Source organism: Xenopus laevis, chromosome 7L, assembly GCF_017654675.1.
Source record: "Xenopus laevis strain J_2021 chromosome 7L, Xenopus_laevis_v10.1, whole genome shotgun sequence".
NCBI lineage: Eukaryota > Metazoa > Chordata > Amphibia > Anura > Pipidae > Xenopus > Xenopus laevis.
In genome coordinates, this window is record NC_054383.1 from 95,934,935 (window position 1) to 95,957,962 (window position 23,028).

The following is a 23,028-nucleotide window of genomic DNA, read 5'->3' on the forward strand; positions in this document are numbered from 1 at the left end:
AGCTGGGGTTGTGCACTTATAAAGGTTTTTATAGTAGCCCATCTCTTTTCCTACAGGTTCCAGATGATGCTGCTGATCCAGCCAAAGATCCTAACAATCAGGGGGAAGATGAGTTTGAGGAGGCTGAGGTCGATAGGCCTGAATTTAATCATAAAGCATCTCCCGCCGAGCAGCTGGTTCAGCCTCTGGCAGCAAAGGTACGTCTACCCATACTTGTATATATTATCCCCCTTGCTGTCAGTTTGAACAGTAACCGACTGCATTATCTCTATGAGATATTAAAAGACAAGGAAAGATGAATTCACTAATGTGTGCCCAAGGCCGTATTTACCATATAGGCACCCAAGGGCTACTACCTGTATAGAAAACCCCTAAATCCAGTGATTGAACATGAAAGGGGTGTGCTGCTGTGGTGGCAGCAATGCTGGCTGTTAATACAGCCCTTGGTGAGCAATATGTTAGGCAAACATCCCCTCCCCACCCCCCGGTTGTAGGAAATGCATTGAATTGCATAGCTGATCATAGAACATTGGGGCAAAGAGACAATCCCAAAATTATCAGAACATCTGGGACGTTTATTCCACTTTTAAAATTAACAAAAACTGCAAATTATTTGGTAGAGAATTTGGTATGGGCCAAAGCCTAACATTTGTATTTCACTTCCTCTAACTCCTTTGTTTGAAACACAGCAGAGTAGTGATGTTTAATCGACAGCTGTTTCTGAGCTTTGACTCCTACCAACTCATTGGGCTGTCATTGTAATCCTGTATATGAACAACAGCTGGAGGGCCACAGGTTAACTATTGCTGATTTTAAAACTTGTCTTTTTGTAGTAATCTTAGCATCCCATTAGATCAGCAAGCAAATATGCAGAAATAGCTAAAAGGATCAAACCAGGTCATTAGATTGTGCTATGCCACCACTATGGATCCCCTATGTAATTGCTACCTGAAACCTCAGAGGGCCACACAGTTAGCATGTTACCTGTGCACCACTTTGGGAGGGGAAGGGATTTCTGTAGATGTGTGACCTATTATTTTCACTCATACTTGTGGCAGGTGGCACATGAAGCTGAGAGATCCAGAGAAGAACCAGAAGACCACTACCAGGATGACCAAGAACAAGACATTGTATGTTTGCAGGTTTTTAAGGGTGGAAGTTTATGTGATTTTAAGAGGAATATGAAAGACATTGGGTAGGAGAAGGGGCCCTATGCCTCACATCTCATTAGTCTTACTCTGACAGGGATGAGGGGCAGCTAAATTGGTAGTGTAGAGAGCATAGGTTTGTTTGCTGCACTAGCACTACAAATCTGAAATAGGCATCATTTAGCAGGGCAAGCTTTTTACTGCCCATGGTAAAGTGGTGCCTGAAGCAAAGATCTCACCTTGTGTCATGCTAGGAGCACCGCTGACAATGGGGTATTGGGTTTGCGAACACCTAAAAATCACGACTGGCAGGGTTGGGCATTGTTTATCCTGCAGCAGATACCGCATCTCTGTTCATTTGTATTCTCATGCCCTCCACATCCTATTCACTTTGTCATTGTTTTTAATTGAGCTGTTACAAATATAATCTCATGGCTTGGATCCAGAAGCGCTACAAAGTCAAAGTAGAATTGTTCTTTATATACTCACATCATGCTCTCTCAAAATGCTACACAACCTTCCGAAATGCTGAAGATTTCATTATGTACAGACATCTGGTGTAGCTTCATTTATAGATTTGACTGGTGCTTTGAGATTGGTCTCTCATGAAAGTGAAAGTCAAGTGCTTTATTAAGCGTACATTGATGTTGGTCAGTATAAATAAATATATACACAGGTATGGGAATGAAAGCTCCAAATAATGGGAAGTCCATCTCCCATTCCTTTTTAAGCAAATCTTTTTAATGTTTTTAAATGATTTGCTTTTTCTCTGTAATAATAAAACCGTACCTTGATGGTAACATAACTGTCTCCATCAATATTGGTGTAAAAACAGTCCTTTTGGGCATTTTTTACAGGAAACCCCCTTGCCTCACAGCAGCAGAAAATGCTCTGTTATACAGTATAAAGTGCAACTGATAACACCCTCAAAAGACTTGGGGGCTAATTGCCTAAAGGGCGAATTTTTGCCAGCTCTAATTCACTAAAATACAATGTTGCGTCTCAGCAGCTGAACACCGGTGAATTTTTGCTAGCTTTACGTCGACTGGGCGAGCATTTCATAGCGAATTTTCTCTTGCGTTCATTAATGCCTAGCGAAATTACGCTAGCACTCTTACACTTAGTTCAATTTGAATAGTAGGTACCTAAAAGTTGTATGGACATCTTTAATAGTAATGTTGGTGCAAATACTTGAAGTGGCCGCTTTTCCAAACACGTGTCCAAAGAGCCATAATAAAGACTAAAACTAAAGACAAATTCGTTTTAAAAAATTGTTCACATATAAATCTTTTATATTTGGGACTTATGAAGGCAATCCCGATTTAAAGAAAGAAAAGCTGCAAAGGTTTTTTACAACTTCAATGAATTTCCGGCATACTGGTTATGATGTCGATGACATCAGATTGAGGCGAAGTAAACTCTGGCTAAAGAGATAACGTTCAGTAAAATTTGCATCTTACTGAATTTGCGGAGTAATGACCGTTCGACAGGGTGAAAAGTCGCCTTGCGATAGGGTGCGAATGCTAACGACGGTCTCATCGCTAGTTTATTGTCCTCTACGCTTGTGAGTGAATTGCCGATGTCCCTGCGTATGAGATATCTGGTGAATTGTCACTAGCCACGGTCACTTCGCCCTTTAGTGAATCTGCCCCTTTGGCTCATACTTCAGCCCCCACAAACAGTGGGCATCAATGATGCAATATTGTGCCGCCTTATTGCCCTTCCCACATGATCTTCCCTCTGGCACAGGCAGGTGCCCTTTTTGCATAATGCCAAGGACTGCTCTGATTTTGGTTTGAAGCCAGATTCCTCCTCAACAAACACATTCGGGTCACCTTGGATAAGCAGGCAGCCTTGAATCCTCTGGGGATATTTCCTTCAGATTCTCTGCTAGAGGAAGCCTGTCTGTCTGAGTATCATTACGGCTCAGTGAGGAACTTCCGTGGGTTTTATCTGTTCTAAAAAAAAAACAAAAAACCTTGTGAATCCGTGCAGTCAGATATGACATTGCACATTTCCTAGTTGGGGTGCCATGTTTAGAAACATTTCATGACGCTGGTGGGGAAAAAAACCACGTATAGCACCTTTAAGGGAAACTGCACCATTTATACAAGTAGCAGATAGTGTCCATGTATTTCCCTGTATGTACAGGGAATACTGACTGTCTCAGTAGAAAAGTTTTCTATACACTGGCTTAAAGCCATCGCTATTGTAATCTATTAAAGGTTTGGTTCACCTTTACATTAACTTTTAGTTTGTTATAGAATATTCAATTCGTCTTCGTTTTCTTTTTTATCGTTTTTGAATTAAATGCTGTTAGTTTTTTCATGCTTTTATATTAGACTTAAGGTATGAAGATCCAAATTACGGAAAGATCCATTATCCGGAAAGCCCCAGGTCCCGAGCATTCTGGATAAAAAGTCCCAAACATGTACCACAAGCAACGTTTCTTCTTGTTCTCCATAGGATTCCTAAATGTGGCTAGAGGGCTGTTTATTTTTTTTTTATAAGACTGGCAAACATTAGGGATGTCCAACCTGCAGCCCTCCAGCTGCTCTTGCATTGCAGCTCCCATATGCTCTAAAAGTTTTCTGGGAAATTTGAAATTGAATGCTGCTATTGAAAAACAGCTGTGTGATGGACAAGCCAGATTTATATATTATATTATCCTTTGTGTATTACAGAAAATAGAAGATGCTTTGTGCCCCAAAACTCACACTTTGCAATTTAAAACCTAGAATAGCCTAGTTTCTCTGAACTAAAAGTCCTGCAGAATGAGCCACAGAGGTTCATTTCTAGATATGCAGCCTAAACCTGTGGCAGTAAAGTCTGAGCCTGAGGCTTTGGGATTGAGAGCATTAGGGTAGAACTAAACGGATGATTTCCGCGTGCTTCATTCGGATCCGATGCTGGGCGTCAAAACGCCTGCGTCAAGTCGGATGCGGCGGGAAACAAGGTAAGTGATACAAAAGTCGTATAACATGGCAGAGTTCGTCCAACGCGACACGACTGTTGGATGCAGACGCAGCGTTTGCATCCGACAGTCATGTTGTGTCGGACGAACGCTGCAACACCATCCGACTTTTGTATTACTTACCTTGTTTCCCGTCGCATCCGACTTGACGCTGGCATTTTGTCGCCCAGCATTGGATCTGACAGAAGCGCACAGAAATCGTCCACGTTGTTCTACCCTAAGTCACATTAAAGGCACGGGTGTAACAAGAGGAGGCAACAGTTCGACAGTGCCCTGGCTTCCATCTGAATGCTGGGAATTGTAGGCTTTTTAGTAGCTAGAGGACCAGAGGGAATGAAATAGAAGTTGGTTAAAGAAAAAGCAAAAAGTTTTGCTTTTGCGTAAACAAATTTTGCTTTTGCGTGAATTTAATATAGCTTTTGCGAACCCGGAAACTGTTTAGTGACCACTTCCGACAGTGTAAGAAAGTTTGCGCCAATGCGCAGAAAATGTAATAAAAGTCTTACTGAAAAAGTTATGTTTGCTCCAAAAGATTACGACACCTTCAAGCACTTCTTAAAAGTGCGCAGTTAAAATTCGCAATGCAACGACAGTTTAAGGAATAATATTACCCCGTTCCCTAGTTCCAGCCTTGGAACCAAAACCAGAATGTGAAATTAGGCCAACCAATAAATCCAACATCCCTTTTGTATATTTTATTTGGGGGGGGGGGGCGTGGTGTCATCTGGAATCTGAAAAATTCTTTCATTTTTAAAGAAATAGACCGAACCCATTTGCAACATATACTGTAGCCTATATTTAAAGGAACAGTACAGTATATGCCATTTTTTTAACATGAGGACTTGTGCTGCACATACTCTATACTTTTTGTTATTTGTAACCTAAAGAGGGCAAATAAGGAAACTGAAGCAACTCCATGTTTAGTCTTATGAGGTAGATAAGTAGATTACCAACACACAAATAACTGCCCTGTATAATGGACTTCTGCTTACCAAAAATTCAAAACTGTCACAACACAGGGTGACCAGGGAGGGGTTGTTCATACAGAGCCCAGTATCTCTGTGACTCTCATTCAGCAAGTGTTAATGGTAAATGATGCTTTATTACTGTTTTGTTATAAAAACTAAGTTAACAATATGCATTTTTTAAAATTTATATTCAGCATGGTTTATTGATTTTGATAAATGCAGACTCAGACTAAATATATTATGATGCTGCCATGTGCTTGCACAAGGGATTCCTTTTGGTGAGTGTATTCAGTGTGGATTATGATCTAATGGGGAAACTTCTTTCTGGGCTGGAACTAGGGGTAGGTAGAAGAGACACATTCCTAGACCGCAATAGCAGATGACAGTTAGGGGTTTGCCTTCGGTACTCATCTTTGTTGGTCCTTTCGCAGTGAATGATCCACAGTATTATGGGTAACACAAGTCCAGGGTTGGACTCTCCAGCCAAAAGACCTGTGAATCTCCTGGTTTTCACCATAGTTCTATACAACCGCGTATAGCAATTGCTATGTATAATATTTGACCACTGGCTTGCAGTTGCAGACTGTACCCTCTAGAGCCCACCGCAGAAGATGATAGCAAGGGCCTTCCATAACAAAGTATAGATGCATTAATATGAACAATTGCAGATCCCCATGTTGATTATCATAAGGAGAAATGTGGTTGGGAGTTGTGCCAGACAACTTCAGACAGACCACATTACCTTCACACTTGCAATCCCTGAAAAGCTGTGACTTTGCACTCACGTAGTACCGACAACTCAACAGCTGTGTGCTCATATGTCTCCAGGGTTGGCTTTCTGTAGCAAAATTTTTTTATTTTTAAAGGTGAATTTTGTTGGCTTGGGGACAATGACTTCTCCAAATGAAAAAAGACACAGGCAGAAATGGTTTGGCCCACTGAACCACCCCTCCTGTATAAACTGCCAATCCACCTAAATTAATTTAAATAAGATTTTAGGCTGTTCTTGTTATTTCTGCAGCCAAAAGCCTCAAGGGATTAAGGAAATAAACCAAATACAGGTATAGGATATATTACCTGGAATGCTTACGACCTGGGGTTTTCCGCATATGTAATTTATATCTCCATAACTTAATTCTGCTCAAAATCATTTAAACATTTATAAAGCCAACACATTTGTCATATATTATGCACAACGCATGTATCATGCAGCTTAGTTACTATCAAGTACAAGTTACTATTTTATTATAACAGATACCAGAGAAAAAGGAAATTTTAGGCTTAAAATGGACTGTATGGTAAATGGCCTTCCCGTAAGTCAGAACTTTCTGGATAATGGGTTTCCAGACAAGGGATCCTATACCTGTATTCGCACACAGATGGCAAAGAGTAATTATGAATACAATTAAAATGAAACATACCCTATTTATAAAAAGTTGGTCTTGCGTCACATCAGTGTATTATGAATGCTTTGTAAGAACAAAACACTCCTGTCTGGTTTTTACTTCTTTCATAACTTTAAGGTATCTATTATTATGTCTCTGAATGGACTGTTTCAAGTAGCTTTTAGATTTTCAAATTTTTAATAGTTGTTGAATGATTTGTTTCTGCCCCTTTCCAGCTTTCATATGCAACCAAAAGCTACAATTTTATTGTTAATGGTACTTTTTATTGCATAGCTTTTCTATTCAGGCCGCCTCCTATTTATCTTCCAGCATCTCATTCTTAGCACTTCTGGTAGCTGGGGTAAACTAGACCATAGCAACCAGCAGGGGTGATTTAGCACTTTCTGCCACTGATTTAATTTATAAATGTAAAATGCTGCTTCCAAAAAAAGAGCATTTCTCTTTTTATACCGATCAGTGAGCAGCCTTGCAATATTCTGTATCGGGAGGGGGGGGATTTGTACATGATGTTATTAGCTATTTAGGCCCTGATTTTGTTGGTTTAAAGGGAAACTATACCCCAAAAATGAATACTAAAGCAACAGTTTATATCAAATTAAGTGGCAAAGAATCTTGTCATACCACCTGGGGACCTTTCTCACCTCTTACCTTGAGAAAGGTCCCCAGGTAGGACTGAAACGTTGGATTAAGACAGGGGTAGGCAACCCGCGGCTCCGGAGCCTCATGCGGCTCTTCATCCTGCTTGCTGTGGCTCGGTCTTGCGGTTTTGCCTGTCACATCATCTATAGAGCCCTCGCACCTGCTGGCGGCTTCTTGAGTGTGCGACCGTGGTAAGCTAACCATTAGCTTACCACTGTCGCACACTCAAGATGCCGCCATAGACATCCCAGGCAAGACCGAGCCGCAGCAAAATGATTCATTATGGTCCTTACCGCGGTCGCACACTCAAAACAAGGGAGAAGCCTCCAGAGTCCAGCTGCAGCAGGTGCGAGGGCTATAGACGTGGATGTGACGCATATTTTAATGACGTCTATAGCCCTCGCCTTACACAAAAAGCCATGAATATCTTGTAAATTATATCCTTATAAACGGTGAGTAGTGATGTCATCAGTTATAAACGGTGAGTAGTGATGTAATTTCTGTCACATGACTCACTAAAATTTGTGTATTATAATTAATAAAGTACCCCCAGTTGTAAAATATGAGGATATTATAAGTTACCTCGGAGTTCCAGTGGTGAGCACAGTGGTTGTGCTCACCACTGTGAGCACAACTTTCCCTTGTTTGTTATAGTTATACAGGAGCAGTGACCAGCTCCATGTTGTAGCTCCCACCCTTCCCAGCTATAGTCAGGTGATCCCACTGGTCTCTAATAAAAGGGCAGCCAAGTTTGGGAGTTTTACTTTGAAAGCAGCTAGTAAGTTGCAGGTAAAACTTAGTCCCTTTGTAAAATGTATAATTAAGCAATTGAATTCTTTATGAATCAGATGAAAATTAAGCATAGGACTGGCCAGATATGGGATGACTTTGACGTAGTTGGCCAGCTTAAATATATTGCAATATATGGACAAACAATCCCTGTGTTGTTTAAAGGGTAAGGCATTTTTTAGTAGCAGTATGCACAAAATGTCTCTGTCTTAAATATATTGATTTCTTGATGGTCTGTGTACTGCCTCAGAGATCACATGACCAGAAATACGAAACTCTAACTGTAACAGGAAGAATTATGGAAGCAAAAGACAGAACTGTGTCAGTTAATTGGCTCATGTGACCTAACATGCATGGTTTGCTTGGTATGTTTGTGTGCACCGTGAATCCTACAATCCCAGGGGGCGGCCCTTATTTTTTAAAATGGCAGTTTACTATTTATTATTACCCAATGGCACATAATGCTAAAAAATGTAAATTATAATGAAAATGGTTTATTTACATGAAGCAGGGTTTTACATATGAGTTGTTTTATGCAATATCTTTTCATAGAGAATTACATTGTTCGGGGGTATAGTTTTCCAGAGAAAATGCACAGATAAACATAGATAAGCCATTGTTCCAGGGAAGGCCGGTGTGTTTTGTGTGTCTCTGTGCATTCAGTTGATTCATTTTTAATTTCTTCTGACAGGAGGAACATGGCGGGGAGCTTGACAATGGGGATGATTTGGATGAAGATCACAAAAGGGCAGATACCCAAGATATAAAAAGCAAGAGAGATGACTATTACTGACTTGTTTTCTTAACTCCAGCACTGACATAGAGAGAGAAGGAGGATAAAGTGTCCCTTAGGGCAGTGCTGTATGTTATTTATGCACTGCAAAGAGGACACTGCCGGACAGAATGCTGCTTCTAGGGACAGGAGCCTGACACTCTGCAAGCGCCGTATGGAGCCTCATTTATTATGCTGGACTGTGGCCAGGCCACTCAGAGACTGGTGGTTCTATTAACCCACGCGCTTTCACTTTGTTTCTCACCACGGAGAGATCCCTGCAGGCAGTCCTGCTCTGTTGAACTTGTGCCTGCATATTTTTCTAGGGATGTCAAGACCAGCAAAGCCATTATTGCAAAAATGAACCTTTGTTTAAGTGTTCAGTGTTGTTTGTCTGTTATGAATTATTCTCCAATACAAATCCATTTTTTTAACATTGTAAACACGTCTTACACGTATGACTGCTGCAGTCATACAGTCATTAGATTGTGCCATATTACATACAAGCAGTGCCCTATGTTTGCATTTAAACAGTCACCAGATGTAGCAAAGTAGAGCAGATTCCAGCAAGTGACACCCATCTGGCCATCACCGCAGATTTTTAAAAGGGCTTCTGAATCACTACTGTTCTTACAGCACTGACCAGTCATTAATGGGCTGCCAGTATCATTATAAGTGGCACGTCACTAATCTGAATAAATCCATTCCAAGCCACCAGTGCCATAGCCTGGAGTAGAGATATATTCATGGGTTGCAGATGCCTAGAGCTAAGCATAATACCCAAGAAGAGGAGCAAAGGATAGATACTGAAGGGCAAGATTGTTGATGGTTCAAGTCCAGCACCAACCAAGAAGCCAATGCTGCTGAAGGCTGATGGGAATAGTCTAAACTTATCAGTCAGGACCTCCACTGGTCCCTTTCTAATTCTGGAACCCAACAGCATGCAAAAATAAAGGGATATCGGGCACTCAGAAAAACAAGGGCTGCCAAAATCAAAATTAAAAATTTAATATTTATTGTAGATTTAATGAAAAAAAAAAGGAACAATATCTCCATTGGCCCTACACGTTTCATGCCCTCCAAGGCACTTAATCATGGGCTATATATATATATATATATATATATATATATATATATATACGCACACACAAGTACAAAAACTCTATTTAAAAACAATGCATTATCTATATACATCATATATACAACACAAAGAGGGAATGATGAGGGAGAGTATTAGTCAAAAGATACTCCAAACTTGAAAATAGAACCCTACAGATGCAAATACATTCAGATAGATATCAAAAAAAACATTCTAGATTCTCTTATATATAATATATATGCTCTGACTCTAGTCTCTGTTGTCATACCCCTGGAAAGAACTGCTGCAGTCCTTCCTAGCACAATCACCAAGCAAAATCGCTCTCAAAATGTAGATTTTATGCCAAATTCTAAGCACTTTAAGCAAAGAAATTCACATTCTGCTTACAAAGAAAAATCTATTTTTTTAAATCAGATCTAAATATGTACCGTCTGTGTATGCTGTGTGTAATTCACTTAGCTGCTGTGTATTTGTGAGACGACCCAGGCCAGTTTAGCTAATCATTGAATGTAGATAAGGTCATTATGTTCTGCCCTGAGCAAATGGATTAAATCCATTTAATCTGCTACACTGTGACATCCTTCTCCTATACTACCTTTTTACTTGGCTTAATTACTAAAGTACCCACAATGCAACTTTTCCAGATTTATTGTGTTGTTTTTGCTTTACCCACCACTGTCCGGAATAAAATGCTGGCGTTTGCAGCCTGCCATGTCAGGGGACACATGAGACACCTCTTGGACACCTGTTATATGAGTGTCATTCAGGACAAAGCCAGACATGGCGTTTTCACGTTGTGTTTTTAAAAAAGCTCCGTCTGGCGTAAATACACATAAACTGCACTACCAATGAAAATTATGGAAAATGCACTAATCTGCCAGGGGACGCCAGTATTGGCGTTTTTTAGCAGAAACGCCAATACGTCAAGAAACTACCAAATCAATAGACTCTATGGGGTCTGCAAGTTTGTAACCACAATTTACGTAAATACACAGTGTATTTTAAATATGGCGTCCAAATTCTCGCAATGATAAATGACGCATATACGTTTTTACAGCCGGTGACATAATTACTTTGTGTATTGACGATCATTCCTGCTCCATTTTGCATGTAAATAGTTTTTCTAATTCTAAATAGCTTTTCTATTTTCTATTTCCAGCCAGTGGAATTATTGGGAACGAGAACAATGAGAAGTGCATGTTGGGAAAAGAAACCTACGTGCTGAAAAACGCATGTTGACGGTCGCGTGTGGTTTCAGTGGCATATTTATGCCCAACGGAGCTTTTTTTAAAAAAACTTAAAAACGCCATGTCTGGCCTTGCCCTAAACAAAAATGAATTCCTGTGCTTAGTTGCTCGAGGCAGGCTTTAAGTACAGTATTATGCCAGCAATGGGGCACCTGACACAATGTTTTGAGCTTTAGACAAGATTGAGACAAGCTCAGAAGAAGTGTTAAGTGCATGGTGCCCTGTGGCTACAATTTTGCATTTGTTAAAGGAACATTAACATCAAAAAATGAAAGTGTTTTAAAGTAATAAAAATACAATTTAGTGTTGCCCTGCACTGGTAAAACTGCTGTGTAGCAATGGGGGCAGCCGTTCCAAGGAGAAAAGGCTCTGGTTACACAGCAGATTAACAGATCAGCTCTGTAGAACATAATGGTGTTATCTGTTATCCACTATTTAACCTGTACCATATAGCCTTTTTTTCAATTTCTGCCATTGCTACACAGCAGCTTGTTTATATAAACTATAGTAGTGTTTCTGAAGCAAACAGATCCGTTTTACCAGTGCAGGGCAACAATACATGATAATTGCATTCCTTTAAAACACTTTCATATTTTAGTGTTACTGTTCCTTTAATGCAGGGCTGGAATATGGCTTTCCAAGAGATTTTTATGCATGCATGAGAATGCTATTGACCTTTTTGGATGGCACTATCATTTGATTATAATCTGGTTCCTGAATATGTAGTATAGTGAAAATCACAGCCTTAACATACCAGCACTTGTACCTCTCTGACTCATGAAAGTATATACTTGAGTGGAACTGTAAAGTAGAGTCCTGCAGCGGGTTGGGTACTCGCGGGTTACCCGCAAAAACCTGTGATACCCTGCAGGGTTGCGGGTAGAAGTTCCGGGTGCAGGTATAGACGCGGGTCTTCTCAATAGCGATATTTACTCCTTTTTTCGGATCATGTCTACTTCCGATGGTTTACAATGACAGCACTTCCTGATTCTTGATGGTCCGTGTTGCGGATAAAGTACTTGCGGGTCGTGTCGGGTAGTGGGTCCAAGCGGGTAAGAATGTGGTACTGTATGTGGTGTAGCATTTGGTAGTTAAGCAGAGTGAGGGTAGGCTTCTCGAAAGAATTGCGTTTTAAGAGATTTCTTGAAAGCAGAAAGGTTGGGACAAAGTCGGACAGACCGTGGGAGAGAGTTCCAGAGGAAAGTCTTGAATGCGAGCATGTGAGGAGGTAATGAGAGAAGAGTTGTGCTCTGTACCAGCTGACAGTTTGATCATTGCTCATGCAAATGTTTCTCTGTCTCCTGTCCTCTGGCTGACCATTAGTAACAGCTGTTGTGCAATCATTTGGCAGCTGCTAAAAGAGTGACAGTGGACACACCTCTCATTGGTATCACTGGGCTGAGATATCTGATGTTTACAGTTCAGCAGTTCCCCATCTATCAGCTCACAGGCTGACCTATCAGATAGCATTTAGATCTGCCTGTCTTTGCTCAGCTTTACAGTAGGACTTCTTAGACTGGAAAAACATCTAGTTTCCCTGTATATTTCCCCAGTTAAATGCAGGATAATTCCACCTGTAACTAGTCACAGAATGGTTATCCTATTCAGTTATGTGATCTATTATCTGGAAATCTCCAAAATACAACAATTCCATATGCTACAGATTCCTGTTCTAACACCAGTTTTTTCGTTTGTGTTTCATTTGCTTCTGCTCTGCAATAAAAAGACAACAGAGAAACCTCAGCTGCAGTCCTTTCTAACAGACAGGGTTTTCTATCCATGTTAATAAGAAAAACAAATAATTATTTGTTTATATTTAAATGTGTTGGCCATAAGGTAAGTACAAGAGCATTATATAGTAATTTAACCATCATTGTCACGTGGCAAAGCACAAGCTCACTATTTCCACTAGCGACTCCCCTACCTGCTCTCATCCAAGTGCAAACCTTGGGCAGCATATTTAATTGGAGATAGTTGCTAAATCTGAATACAAATCAACTAGAAAGATTGTAACATTTCAAAGAAGCAACACACACAAGTGGCAGGTATCTTGCTTTAATCAGCTGAAGGAGCTCCTAATCATGTACCTGCTATTTTACAATTAGGATCATATTTATCAAGGGTCGAATTGAAAAAACTTCGAAATTTGAAATCAGAAAGACCAACCGAAATTAAGTCAAAGGTTTTTTTTGGTGGAATAGGTCAGTTTTCGATCGAATATTTCCGTATTCGGCCAAATTCGAAACGTACAAATCAAAGTAATAGCACATTCGATCGAATTAGGTTCAAAGTTTTTCTCCAGTCTGGAATGCTATTGGAATTGTACAGCGGCCAAAAGGCTGCAACTTAGACTGGATGAGCCAACTACAGCTTTTATCAGCCTGTGCATTGACTTCTCCTGCATGTTCCAACACTTACGCCATTCAAAAGCTTTTACCACCGACCATTCACACTGGCACCAATGTTGGGGTCTTCTCACTCCTGTTGGGGGAGATAAAGCAATGGCTAAATGCAGTCTATCGAATGGTCGAATAGTCGAACGATTTTTAGTTAGAATCCTTCGATTCGAAGTCATAGTCAAAGGTCGAAGTAGCCCATTCGATGGTTGAAGTAGCCAAAAAGACACTTCGAAATTCGAAGTTTTTTTTCTTCTATTCCTTCACTCGAAGTTAATAAATTGGCCCCTAAAAGTTACCTATAGGTTATGTTGATTGCTTTTTGCTGAGAGGTTTGTTTTTGTAAGTAATTGTTAGTTGAAGTTCCTAAACCTGACTGTTTTGCCAACCTGACTGTCCCATCTCAACCTGTTAAAGTTTCTAATACTAACGGACTCCTGCTGCACAAATATGGCAGCCCCCTCATACAGGAACATGGGGCATCAGACAGGTAATGTAAAAGCATTGTGCAAAAACATTATGGAAAAGTTATATGAAGCTTTCAAAGGCAATATTATGATAGATGGAAAAAAGAGTTTAATTTCTGATGTCAGTATCTCTTTTACAGCAGTTTCTGTAGTTAAACTGCAAGGACACTACACACTGGCATATATATATATATATATATATATATATATATATATATATATATATATATATATATATATATATATATATATATATATATATACACAATTCTTATAGATTATTGGAGTTAGAGATTATTGGATTCATATATATATATATATATATATATATATATATAATTGATGTGTTTTTTAGTTACATAAAGCCAAAAAATGACTCTTATTTAATGATTATGTGATGATGATCTCACAAAGGCAAACATAGAGAGTAGTGCTACACAATCAATCTCACCGCTTGTTGTAGCGTCGGGTGCCGGCTGTGACTGTGTCTGCCCAGGTCCAGTTCAAATTCCAATACACATTTCAGCAGCACTCCGGTATAGTGAAAAATAATTTATTTGTGCAAATGAACACATTTCAGCAGCACTCCGGTATAGTGAAAAATAATTTATTTGTGCAAATGAAACATTCATTTGCACAAATAAATAATTTTTCACTATACCGGAGTGCTGCTGAAATTTGTTCATTTGCACAAATAAATTATTTTTCACTATACCGGAGTGCTGCTGAAATTTGTATTGGGATCTCACAAAGGCAGCCACTCTAATTTTTCATAAATTAATAGGAAAAGAAAACCATTAAGTTCTTAATACAGGTATGGGACCTGTTATCCAGAATTCTCGGGAGCTGGGGTTTTCTGGATAATAAATTTTTCGGATCTTCATACTAGGAAATCATAACCATTAAAAAAATACAGCATTATAAAAATGTCCAAAGCACAGTAAACATGAATATTATGGATTATACTCACAAACTATTCTGTTCGTAAGATTCTCCCAAACACATAAAGCAGTGACAAAGCGTTTCCAATAAGCAGGGCACATGTTGCCTTTAAGTCTGCCATTGAAGAAATGTAATTTGTTCCTTAATTGACACAGAAACAAACAGATTGGTTAATAATAACAAATACCAGGCCTTGGGGTATTCATTTCATTGTAACAAGGACATCATGTGGTTTGTGGAGTGACTGTCTCAGAGAGATACATAAGGCTACTGGTTAGGAATAAAGAAGATGAATCCAGTCTTTTTCATGTTGTTTCATGGTTTAATCCACAAGGACAGCATTACAATGGGTGTGTTCTTTATACTATAATATGGACAACACTGTAGTGCCACTGGTCAGCTATTTGTGTCTATCTAAGCTTTAACTGCCCCTAATGTAATATCCATTTTGAGTTGTTTAGCTTTTTATTCAGCAGCTCTCCAGTTTGCAATCTCAGCAAGCTGGTTGCTAGGGTCCCAATTACCCTAGCAACCAAGCATTGATTTGAATAAGACACTAGAATATGAATTGGAGAGGGCCTGGATAGAAAGACGAGTAATAAAAAGTAACTATAACAATGCACTTGTAACCTTACAGAGCATTTTTAGATGGGGTCAGTGACCCCCATTTGAAAACTGAAAAAAAGGCAAATTAAAAAATAAAGACCAATTGAAAAGTTGCTTAAAATTGCCCATTTTATAACATACTAAAGTTAGTAAAGCCACCCTCATTAGGTACCCTACTGGTCCTCCGTATCCATCAGCTCCATGTAGTTGATGATCAGTGCAAGTTCAGCTCCAGTGGTTCAACAGAGCATGGGATGGGGATGGGGTGATGCAGGTACAGGGTTGCTCAATAGATATTACCCGAGGGTTTTGCATTGCCTTTCATTTTATGAGGTCTTTGTGGACAAATAAATGCAATATGCTGTATTTGAGTCTTCAGAGGTCAACAATAAGCACAGAAAGTGCAGTCAATCAATGTGATTTTATATTAGGAAAATGTCCTACTAGGAGAGGAAAAGACTCTCTTAAATGATCCAGCTGAAGAGTTATGGCTTCTTGGGCTCAGTGAACAAGTTGGTTTATTGAAAATACAAAAAGTGTTGCACAGATCAATATCACACAAATGTTGCTACAACTCCCATAATAATCAGTCCTATTACTACCGCATGCTGGGAAGTACAATTCAGCAGCATCAGGGTTTATATTTTAAGGGCTCAATAATTATGTTTTTGCCTATGGATTTATCTATAGCTTTTGTTATGTCTTGCATTAAACAGAGCAAACAGAGTAAAGTCATAATTTACTTCCTGTCCCAAGGTAAAAGCAAATTAGCAGTCCACAGAGAAGCCGGTGAGTTGCTTCTTATTCCAAACCCTCAAAAAGCTCCAGCTGGGGGAAAGGAAGGGTTTGTTTATACAGAGGGATTTTCAGTGGACTGGAAATTCCTTTGCTTGTTTTGTAAGTAGGCAGTAGTGATGCGAGGGTCGCGATAAACTCGACCTGCACCACACCTGACCTGCTCCTGAACCCGCCTGCACCCGCCTTCTCCCCTTTATATATAGACCTGCCCACCTCACCGATGATGTCATAAAAGGGGTGGGGCGAGCATGGGTTTAAAAGTGTAAGGTCGCAGACTGTGAGAGCAGGAATAAGAGCTCATCCCAAACCCGCCCACAACTCACAAAGGTTGTGCTGTGGTTGCCAGATTCCACCAGGTCCCACAGGTATCAGACAGCCGCACATCACTAGTAGGTAGTATCCATTCCTCTTAATTTTGGTAGAGCCCAGGGCAAAATACACATTGTTAGACTCAATACTTGGGGATCCAAACTGCAGCTTTCCAGTGGTTGCTAAACTCCATCTACCAGAAAATGATTAGGGGAACCTGGGAGTTGTAGTTCAGTATCAGCTGACGTAACACATTTACTTTACCTGTGCTACAAGTATATACTGACTAATGACACATGCCATTGCCCTGCGACTTCATTATGTTATATTGAGGATGCCACTACCAGATACAATGGGTTGGGCTAACATTGGCCAAGCATTTATACTTTTCAGACTGGAAGGAGGGGCATAACTACAGAGGAAGCAGAACCTGCAGTTGCAGGGGAGCCCAGGAGCTATAAGGGGCCCCATGAGGCCATAATTAATGAACAATTTCAATGTATATTTTTAAAACATATATATTAGGAAAACCTCTGGATGTGTTGGGGGCCCTAAATTTCTTTCGTTGTGGAGCCCAGTAACATGTAGTTATGGCACTGACTGGAAGAAAAACATTAGATGCTTTTAAGTAAAAGAAGATTGGGAAAGTCGACATGATGATGAGGGTATGTACTTTCTATCCATCAGTCAGCTGTGCCCTTGTGTCTTATCAATAATTTCCCTGCTGAGCCTTCAGTTTTCATGCCATTAGCCAATGAGTCTCTGGAGTGCCATTTAACTCTTCTGTGTAACAGAATGACTGTGCGCTTGGGTCACTTGCTTTACTGCACAAGCCATTTTATGATCTTACAGGCTTGCTTGTCACAAAACAGATGTATTTCCCCAAGGACTCCCCTTATAAGGCACATTGACATTTAGCAGAGCATATAAAATATCACGTGCTGGTAGGGCCACTAAAAACGACATATTAAGGGAACACAGCACTCAAAGCCATTAAAGCACTGGCGACATTCAGTCTCTGAACATATACGGTGATATTAGTTGACATTTTTTGGGCTAAAGGCATTAGAGTGGAACCCCATCAAAGTCTCAATCCACAAAGGGCCACAATCATAATAATGCATGCATTTGGCTCCAATTACAATATATGTAACATATGTAATTTATAAATGTAATTTTCCCTTTTGAGGAGGTGCTCTCTGTATAAATGCCTGGCACAGGAAAGAGAGTCAGAAATCCACTGAGAACTTCCAATACAGTAATTTAGATAAAATGTAGCCTGTAATTTCAGGAATTACATATATGGGACCTGTTATCCAGAATGCTCTGGACCTGGGGTATTCCAGATAAGGGGTCTTTCCAAAATGTAGATCTCTTTACTTTAACTACTACATAACAATTTTTTAAGCATTAAATAAATAGGCTGGTTTTGCCTCCAATCAGGATTAATTATATCTTAGTTTGGGTCAAGTACAAGGTACTGTTTTATTATTATAGAAAAAAAATAAATACAGTAGAACCCCCATTTTACGTTTTTCAGGGGACCAGGAAAAAATTATGTAAAATCCGGGAAAATGTAAAATCAGGGAAATGTGTTGAAGTAACTTATTTCTTCAAGCACTGAAAGGTTATAAGCACAGGAGTCCATTTTACTTTGAGATACAATAATTACTGTGTTCATAACAAGGGTTAAACATTGCAGTTTTAATGTTACACTATGGGGGACATGTGTGAGACTCTCTGTCACATACACAACCTAAAGCAATAAGTGATTGGTACAGGACTGTATAAGGGACAGACTAATTGGAATTGACCATTTACAGGCAGAACCATGGCAAAATACAGTATACATCTGGTTAGTATTTTAAACCTCTTTATTTCACAGATAATAACATTCATGTGGGGTTAATTTGTAATAACAACTCGTCATACCTGTGTACATGGGGAGGGGGCTAACAAAAGCTATGAAGGGCAGTTACAGAGGTTTGGTGGGCCCCTGGGATGAGATTCTCTGGTGGGTCCCAGGTACCCCAGTCCAACAATGCATGATATACAGTATTAAAAAGGATCAGAACAGTCGTTACTTTGGTGCAGGAACTTGCGAGTATTTGGAGCAGCCAAGATGTTATTTTTCCACTGTATAAATGACATGCTGAGATATCCAATAATCCCATGTAATTGGGGCGATAATGATCTAATCCATGCATCTTTGATACCTTGATTTCATGTTGCCATTTAATGTGGAGTAATTAGCTTTGAAACAAATTCAGAACTGGATCATTATCACTGTAACGTCATGGGGTTAGCTGACGTCTCTGCCTTTGAGCATACGCTAAATCTGTTGTGGCTTTGCTGCTCTGTGTGTACAGTGTGCCTGTATCATGGTGTGTATGTGTTCACCTGCTTCCCTGCATACTTATGTTGTATTACATCTCATAGGCTGCTAAAATTCTGGAACAAATACAATCCTGTACAATCTCTTTGTCCAAATCTCCTAATACAGGTAAGGGACCTGTTATCCAGAATGCTCGGGACCTGGGGTTTTCTATAATTTGGATCTACATACCTTAAGTGTGGATACATCTAATACTAAAACTAGAAGTTACTGGGGCTTCCAAGCAAACCTTAAAAGGGGCCATGTACCCCCTGTCCATCCCCAAAGATGATCGTTTTTACACACCCATATTGAAACTGTTTGTCAGTCAGAAAACTCAACAAGCCCTCTATAATCCCAAACCACTTCCCAGCAATCACTTCTGTCTCTACTGTCCCATTTCTGCTCCCAAAGGCATGAAGGCAGGACTTGTGGACTGGAATGGCTTTACTTTCTGAGCAGGCAGCACTGGTGCAATCGCTCTGCCACAAACATAAAGGTGATATTATTAGCAGTTTCTTGGAGCAGCCGTCATATAACAGGATTACTCTATTCAGTCTGAGATTGCATTGCATGATTCCTCAGGCATCAGAACCTATTGATATTCCCAGTGGAAGTGATGTGTTTCAACGTGGCATGAACTGGTAGCATTCACCTATTCCCACAAAAGAAGTCAGTACATCAAAAGCAGTCTGGCAGCTGAGAGGAATTTGATGAGATTCATCACTTCTAATCAGCCTGGAGTGTGTGGGGAGGGCGGCTACTGGTCGATTGGAAGCCATTCTGTACAAGTAGGAGTCAAATAAAGCGGGGGAATGGTTTTCTAGGAAGCAGTGAGTCATCTAGACTGAGTGCTTTCATGAAACTATAGCAACCCTGCTTGTACATCATTGTGGACCCTGCAGGGCTCTCTCTCAGTCTCAGAGACTGCATGCATTAGTACAACAGTCAGGCTCCTGTAATGTGTGCGCAATACTTACTGGGTAAAATAGACTCAAGCTGCTCGGAGATTGACAGCACGGCTTTACAAAGAAATGAGCAGCAAGCTGAGCTTACTTTTCCACCTTAGCATAATAACTGGCTCAAGGCAGTTAAATCTGAGCAAATGGCAAGTTTTCATCTAACCTGTTGCAAATAGAAAATGGGATGGGATGGAACTGTGTGTTTTTTAAAGGGTTAATTCACCTTTCAGTTAACTTTACTGTGTTATAGAATGGACAGTTCTAAGCAACTTTTCAATTGGTCTGACTCTTTCCAGCTTTCAAATGGGGGTCACTGACCCCATCTAAAAGCAAATGCTCTGTAAGGGTACAAATGTATTGTTATAGCTTCATCTTTCTCTCCAGGCCCCCTCCTATTCATATTCCAGTCCAGTGCCGGGCCAAGTCGGCCAGTCGCCCTAGGCAACCCGGCTGACTACGTCACCCCCCCCGCCGAGAACATGCAAGTGCGCATGCGAGAAAGAGCGCAAGCACCGAGTACACACAAGTGTGCATGAAAGAGCGAAATCGCCGACAGACACGCCAATGCACATGCGCAAAAGAAGAGTGCAAGCGCCAAGGACGTGCCAGTGCCGAGGACGCACCAGTGCACATGCATGGAAGAGCACACACTCTGCCACGGCTTCTAGACACCGGTCCAAACTAGGGGAAGGCGTTAGAAGAGGTACGTGCCTAGCGCCCCTCTACCTTTGCGCCCTAGGCACGTGCCTCTTCTGCCTACCCCTAGTTCCGGCCCTGTTCCAGTCTCTTACTCAAATAAATGCATGGTTGCTAGGGGATTTTGGGCCTTACCAACCAAATGTCTGAAATAACAAACTGGAGAGCTGCTGAGTAAAAAGCTAAATAACTCAAAAAACACAAAAAAATTAAATCAATTGCAAATTGTTGCAGAATATCACTCTCTACATTATATTCAAGTTAACTCAAATGTGGACAACCCCTTTATTGATGATATAGATCAGTGCTGTCCAACTGGCGTCCCGCCGGCTGCATCTGGCCCACAACACCCCCCGTGTGTCTCCCCCCCACATGAAAGTCTGCCTCCTGTGACTGCTTACCTTATGGATCAGTTCTGAGATTAAATGGCCCCTGCATTCTTTACACTTCAAATTGAGACAGTAAACTCCTACATTGTTTACACCTGTAACACCTCTATTGTTCACACCCATAAAGCCCTGTACTGTTCTCATCTCATACCCAGGCTGAAAGAGCCACATTGTTCACCTGTTAACACATCAGACAGATTGTAAGAGCAGCACTGGCATTGTATCACTGTATGTATCCAGGCACGTTTCATGGGCAGCTGCGTCAGGTGTGCCACCCTCCCTCCCTCGCGCTTCTAACTTCTAGCATCGGAGCGGGTGGAGGAGGGGCTGCATCGCTAGTGCAGGGAGCGCTATTATGCTCGATGCACTAGAAGAGCCCAATTTCCATTTTAAAAAACTGAAATTCGGCTCTTAAAGTTACCAGAGGCGGCTTTTTGCCGCTCCATGGTATCTGGCCACTCTGTGCCGCCTGAGGCAAGATTCTCACCTTGCCTCATGGCCAGAGCCACCCTGTATGTATCACAGTATGAACTGTTCATCTGGTCCTGATAGGTTTCCATGTCTCCTGCTGTATTCTGTCTGTCCTATGCTCCCTGTGTGTGCCATACTCTGCCTGCCCTATGCTCCCTGTGTGTCAAACTCTACCTGCCCTATGCTCCTTCTGTGTATCATACTCTGCCTTCCCTACTCTGTCTGTTTGAGCTATGCTGTGTCTGTGGGATGTGAGACTTGGTGGGGGTTCGTTATAATTTGGATATACTTGTTAGGGCAGTGCCGGGCCTACTCGGCCGGGCACCCTAGTCAACCCGGCCAAGTACTTTGCCCCCGCCGCTCGCGCATGCCCAGAAGTGTGTGAGCGGCAAGGAAGCGCGAGTGTGCATGTGCAGAATCCGCGCGAGTGCGCGTGCGCAGAAAATGCGAGCGTGCGCATGCGCAGAAGACCATACACTACATAGAACTTCAGCCACAGCTTATGAACATAGCGGTCAGAGCTAGGGGAAGGCATCAGAAGAGGTACGTGCCTGGCGCCCCTGTGCCTTTGCGCCCTAGGCAAGCGCCTCTTCTGCCTACCCCTAGTTCCGGCCCTGTGTTAGGGGTCCCCAAGGTGTTTAATCATGTGTTGGGGGTTGCTGTGCTATCCACGGGAGAGAATAAGGCATATGGATTAAAGGTCATGTCTTAAAGGAGAATTCAACCCTAAAGTTAAAAAAAGCTACCCCCTACCCTACATAGACCCCTCCCTCCTCCCCCAAGCCTAGCTCCTACCCAGGGAAAATGCCCCTAAGTCTTTACTTACCCCTGGGGGCAGATTCTGTCCAGCAGAGTTCACGGCAGTCATTTTCCGGCTCTTCTGTAATATTCGGAACGAGAGCAGCGGTTCGGCAATTTCCATGACTTTCGGCACATGCAAAACAGAAAATCACTCCAACTGCGCATGCGCTGATATTTACCGAAGAAAAGAAGATGGCTGCCGTGAACTCCGCTGTACAGAATCTGCACCAAGGGGTAAGTAAAGAGTGAGGGGCATATGTCCAGGGTAGCAGCTATGCTGGGGGGGAGGTCTATGTAGGGTAGGGGGGTAAGGGTTTTTTAACTTTAGGGTTGAAGTCTCCTTTAATATGACATAATAAACTTGTTTCACATATTAGTGAGGAGTGATATCCCTGCAGTGAGCACCAACCATTTGTTTTTTTGGTGTGCTATCACCATTAATGTGGACATGGTCTTAAAAGTTCTAGTGGTAACATGGGTGTGTTTTAAAGTAGGTGCATTTTAAAAACAGGGAGTGATAAACATTGACTTTTTTCAGAGTGCAGGTCCTACAGCAGCCAATTACTGCTGGATATACAGACCAACTTCAACATAGACAGCACTTGTTTCTCTTTTTCATAAATAGCCTTTGTTTTCATATTGGGCACATACTAAGACACTATACCAACTGTGGAGCATGCCAGGATATAGTCCAACAGCACAAGCAAAATTAAGTGTCGTTAACTGTGCTGCTGTGGGGCGATTCTTAGTTTATTGAGTTGCTATAGACATATAG

General features: G+C 41.1%; 1 protein-coding gene and 1 long non-coding RNA gene across 4 annotated transcripts in view; one reads left to right on the forward strand and one right to left on the reverse strand.

Annotated features, from left to right (window-relative positions):
• Positions 1 to 9,130, forward strand: part of LOC108696552 (Golgi integral membrane protein 4) — a 109,988-nt gene extending 100,858 nt beyond the window's left edge. For 2 of the 3 annotated variants that reach the window (XM_041569357.1, XM_018226024.2), the window contains 3 exons: positions 57 to 197; positions 1,059 to 1,130; positions 8,616 to 9,130. In XM_041569357.1, coding sequence (XP_041425291.1) covers positions 57 to 197; positions 1,059 to 1,130; positions 8,616 to 8,717 — 315 coding nt within the window. In that variant the 3' untranslated portion in view covers positions 8,718 to 9,130. The remainder of the gene's footprint in view (positions 1 to 56; positions 198 to 1,058; positions 1,131 to 8,615) is intronic. The other variant, XM_041569356.1, reaches the window with a different exon arrangement.
• A 4,130-nt stretch (positions 9,131 to 13,260) lies between these two features.
• The window catches only part of LOC108696553, a 48,607-nt gene continuing 38,839 nt past the window's right edge, over positions 13,261 to 23,028 (reverse strand). The window contains exons 4-5 of the long non-coding RNA XR_005962556.1: positions 14,876 to 14,988; positions 13,261 to 13,523 (exon numbers count right to left, since the gene is read on the reverse strand). This is a non-coding gene — a long non-coding RNA (uncharacterized LOC108696553). The remainder of the gene's footprint in view (positions 13,524 to 14,875; positions 14,989 to 23,028) is intronic.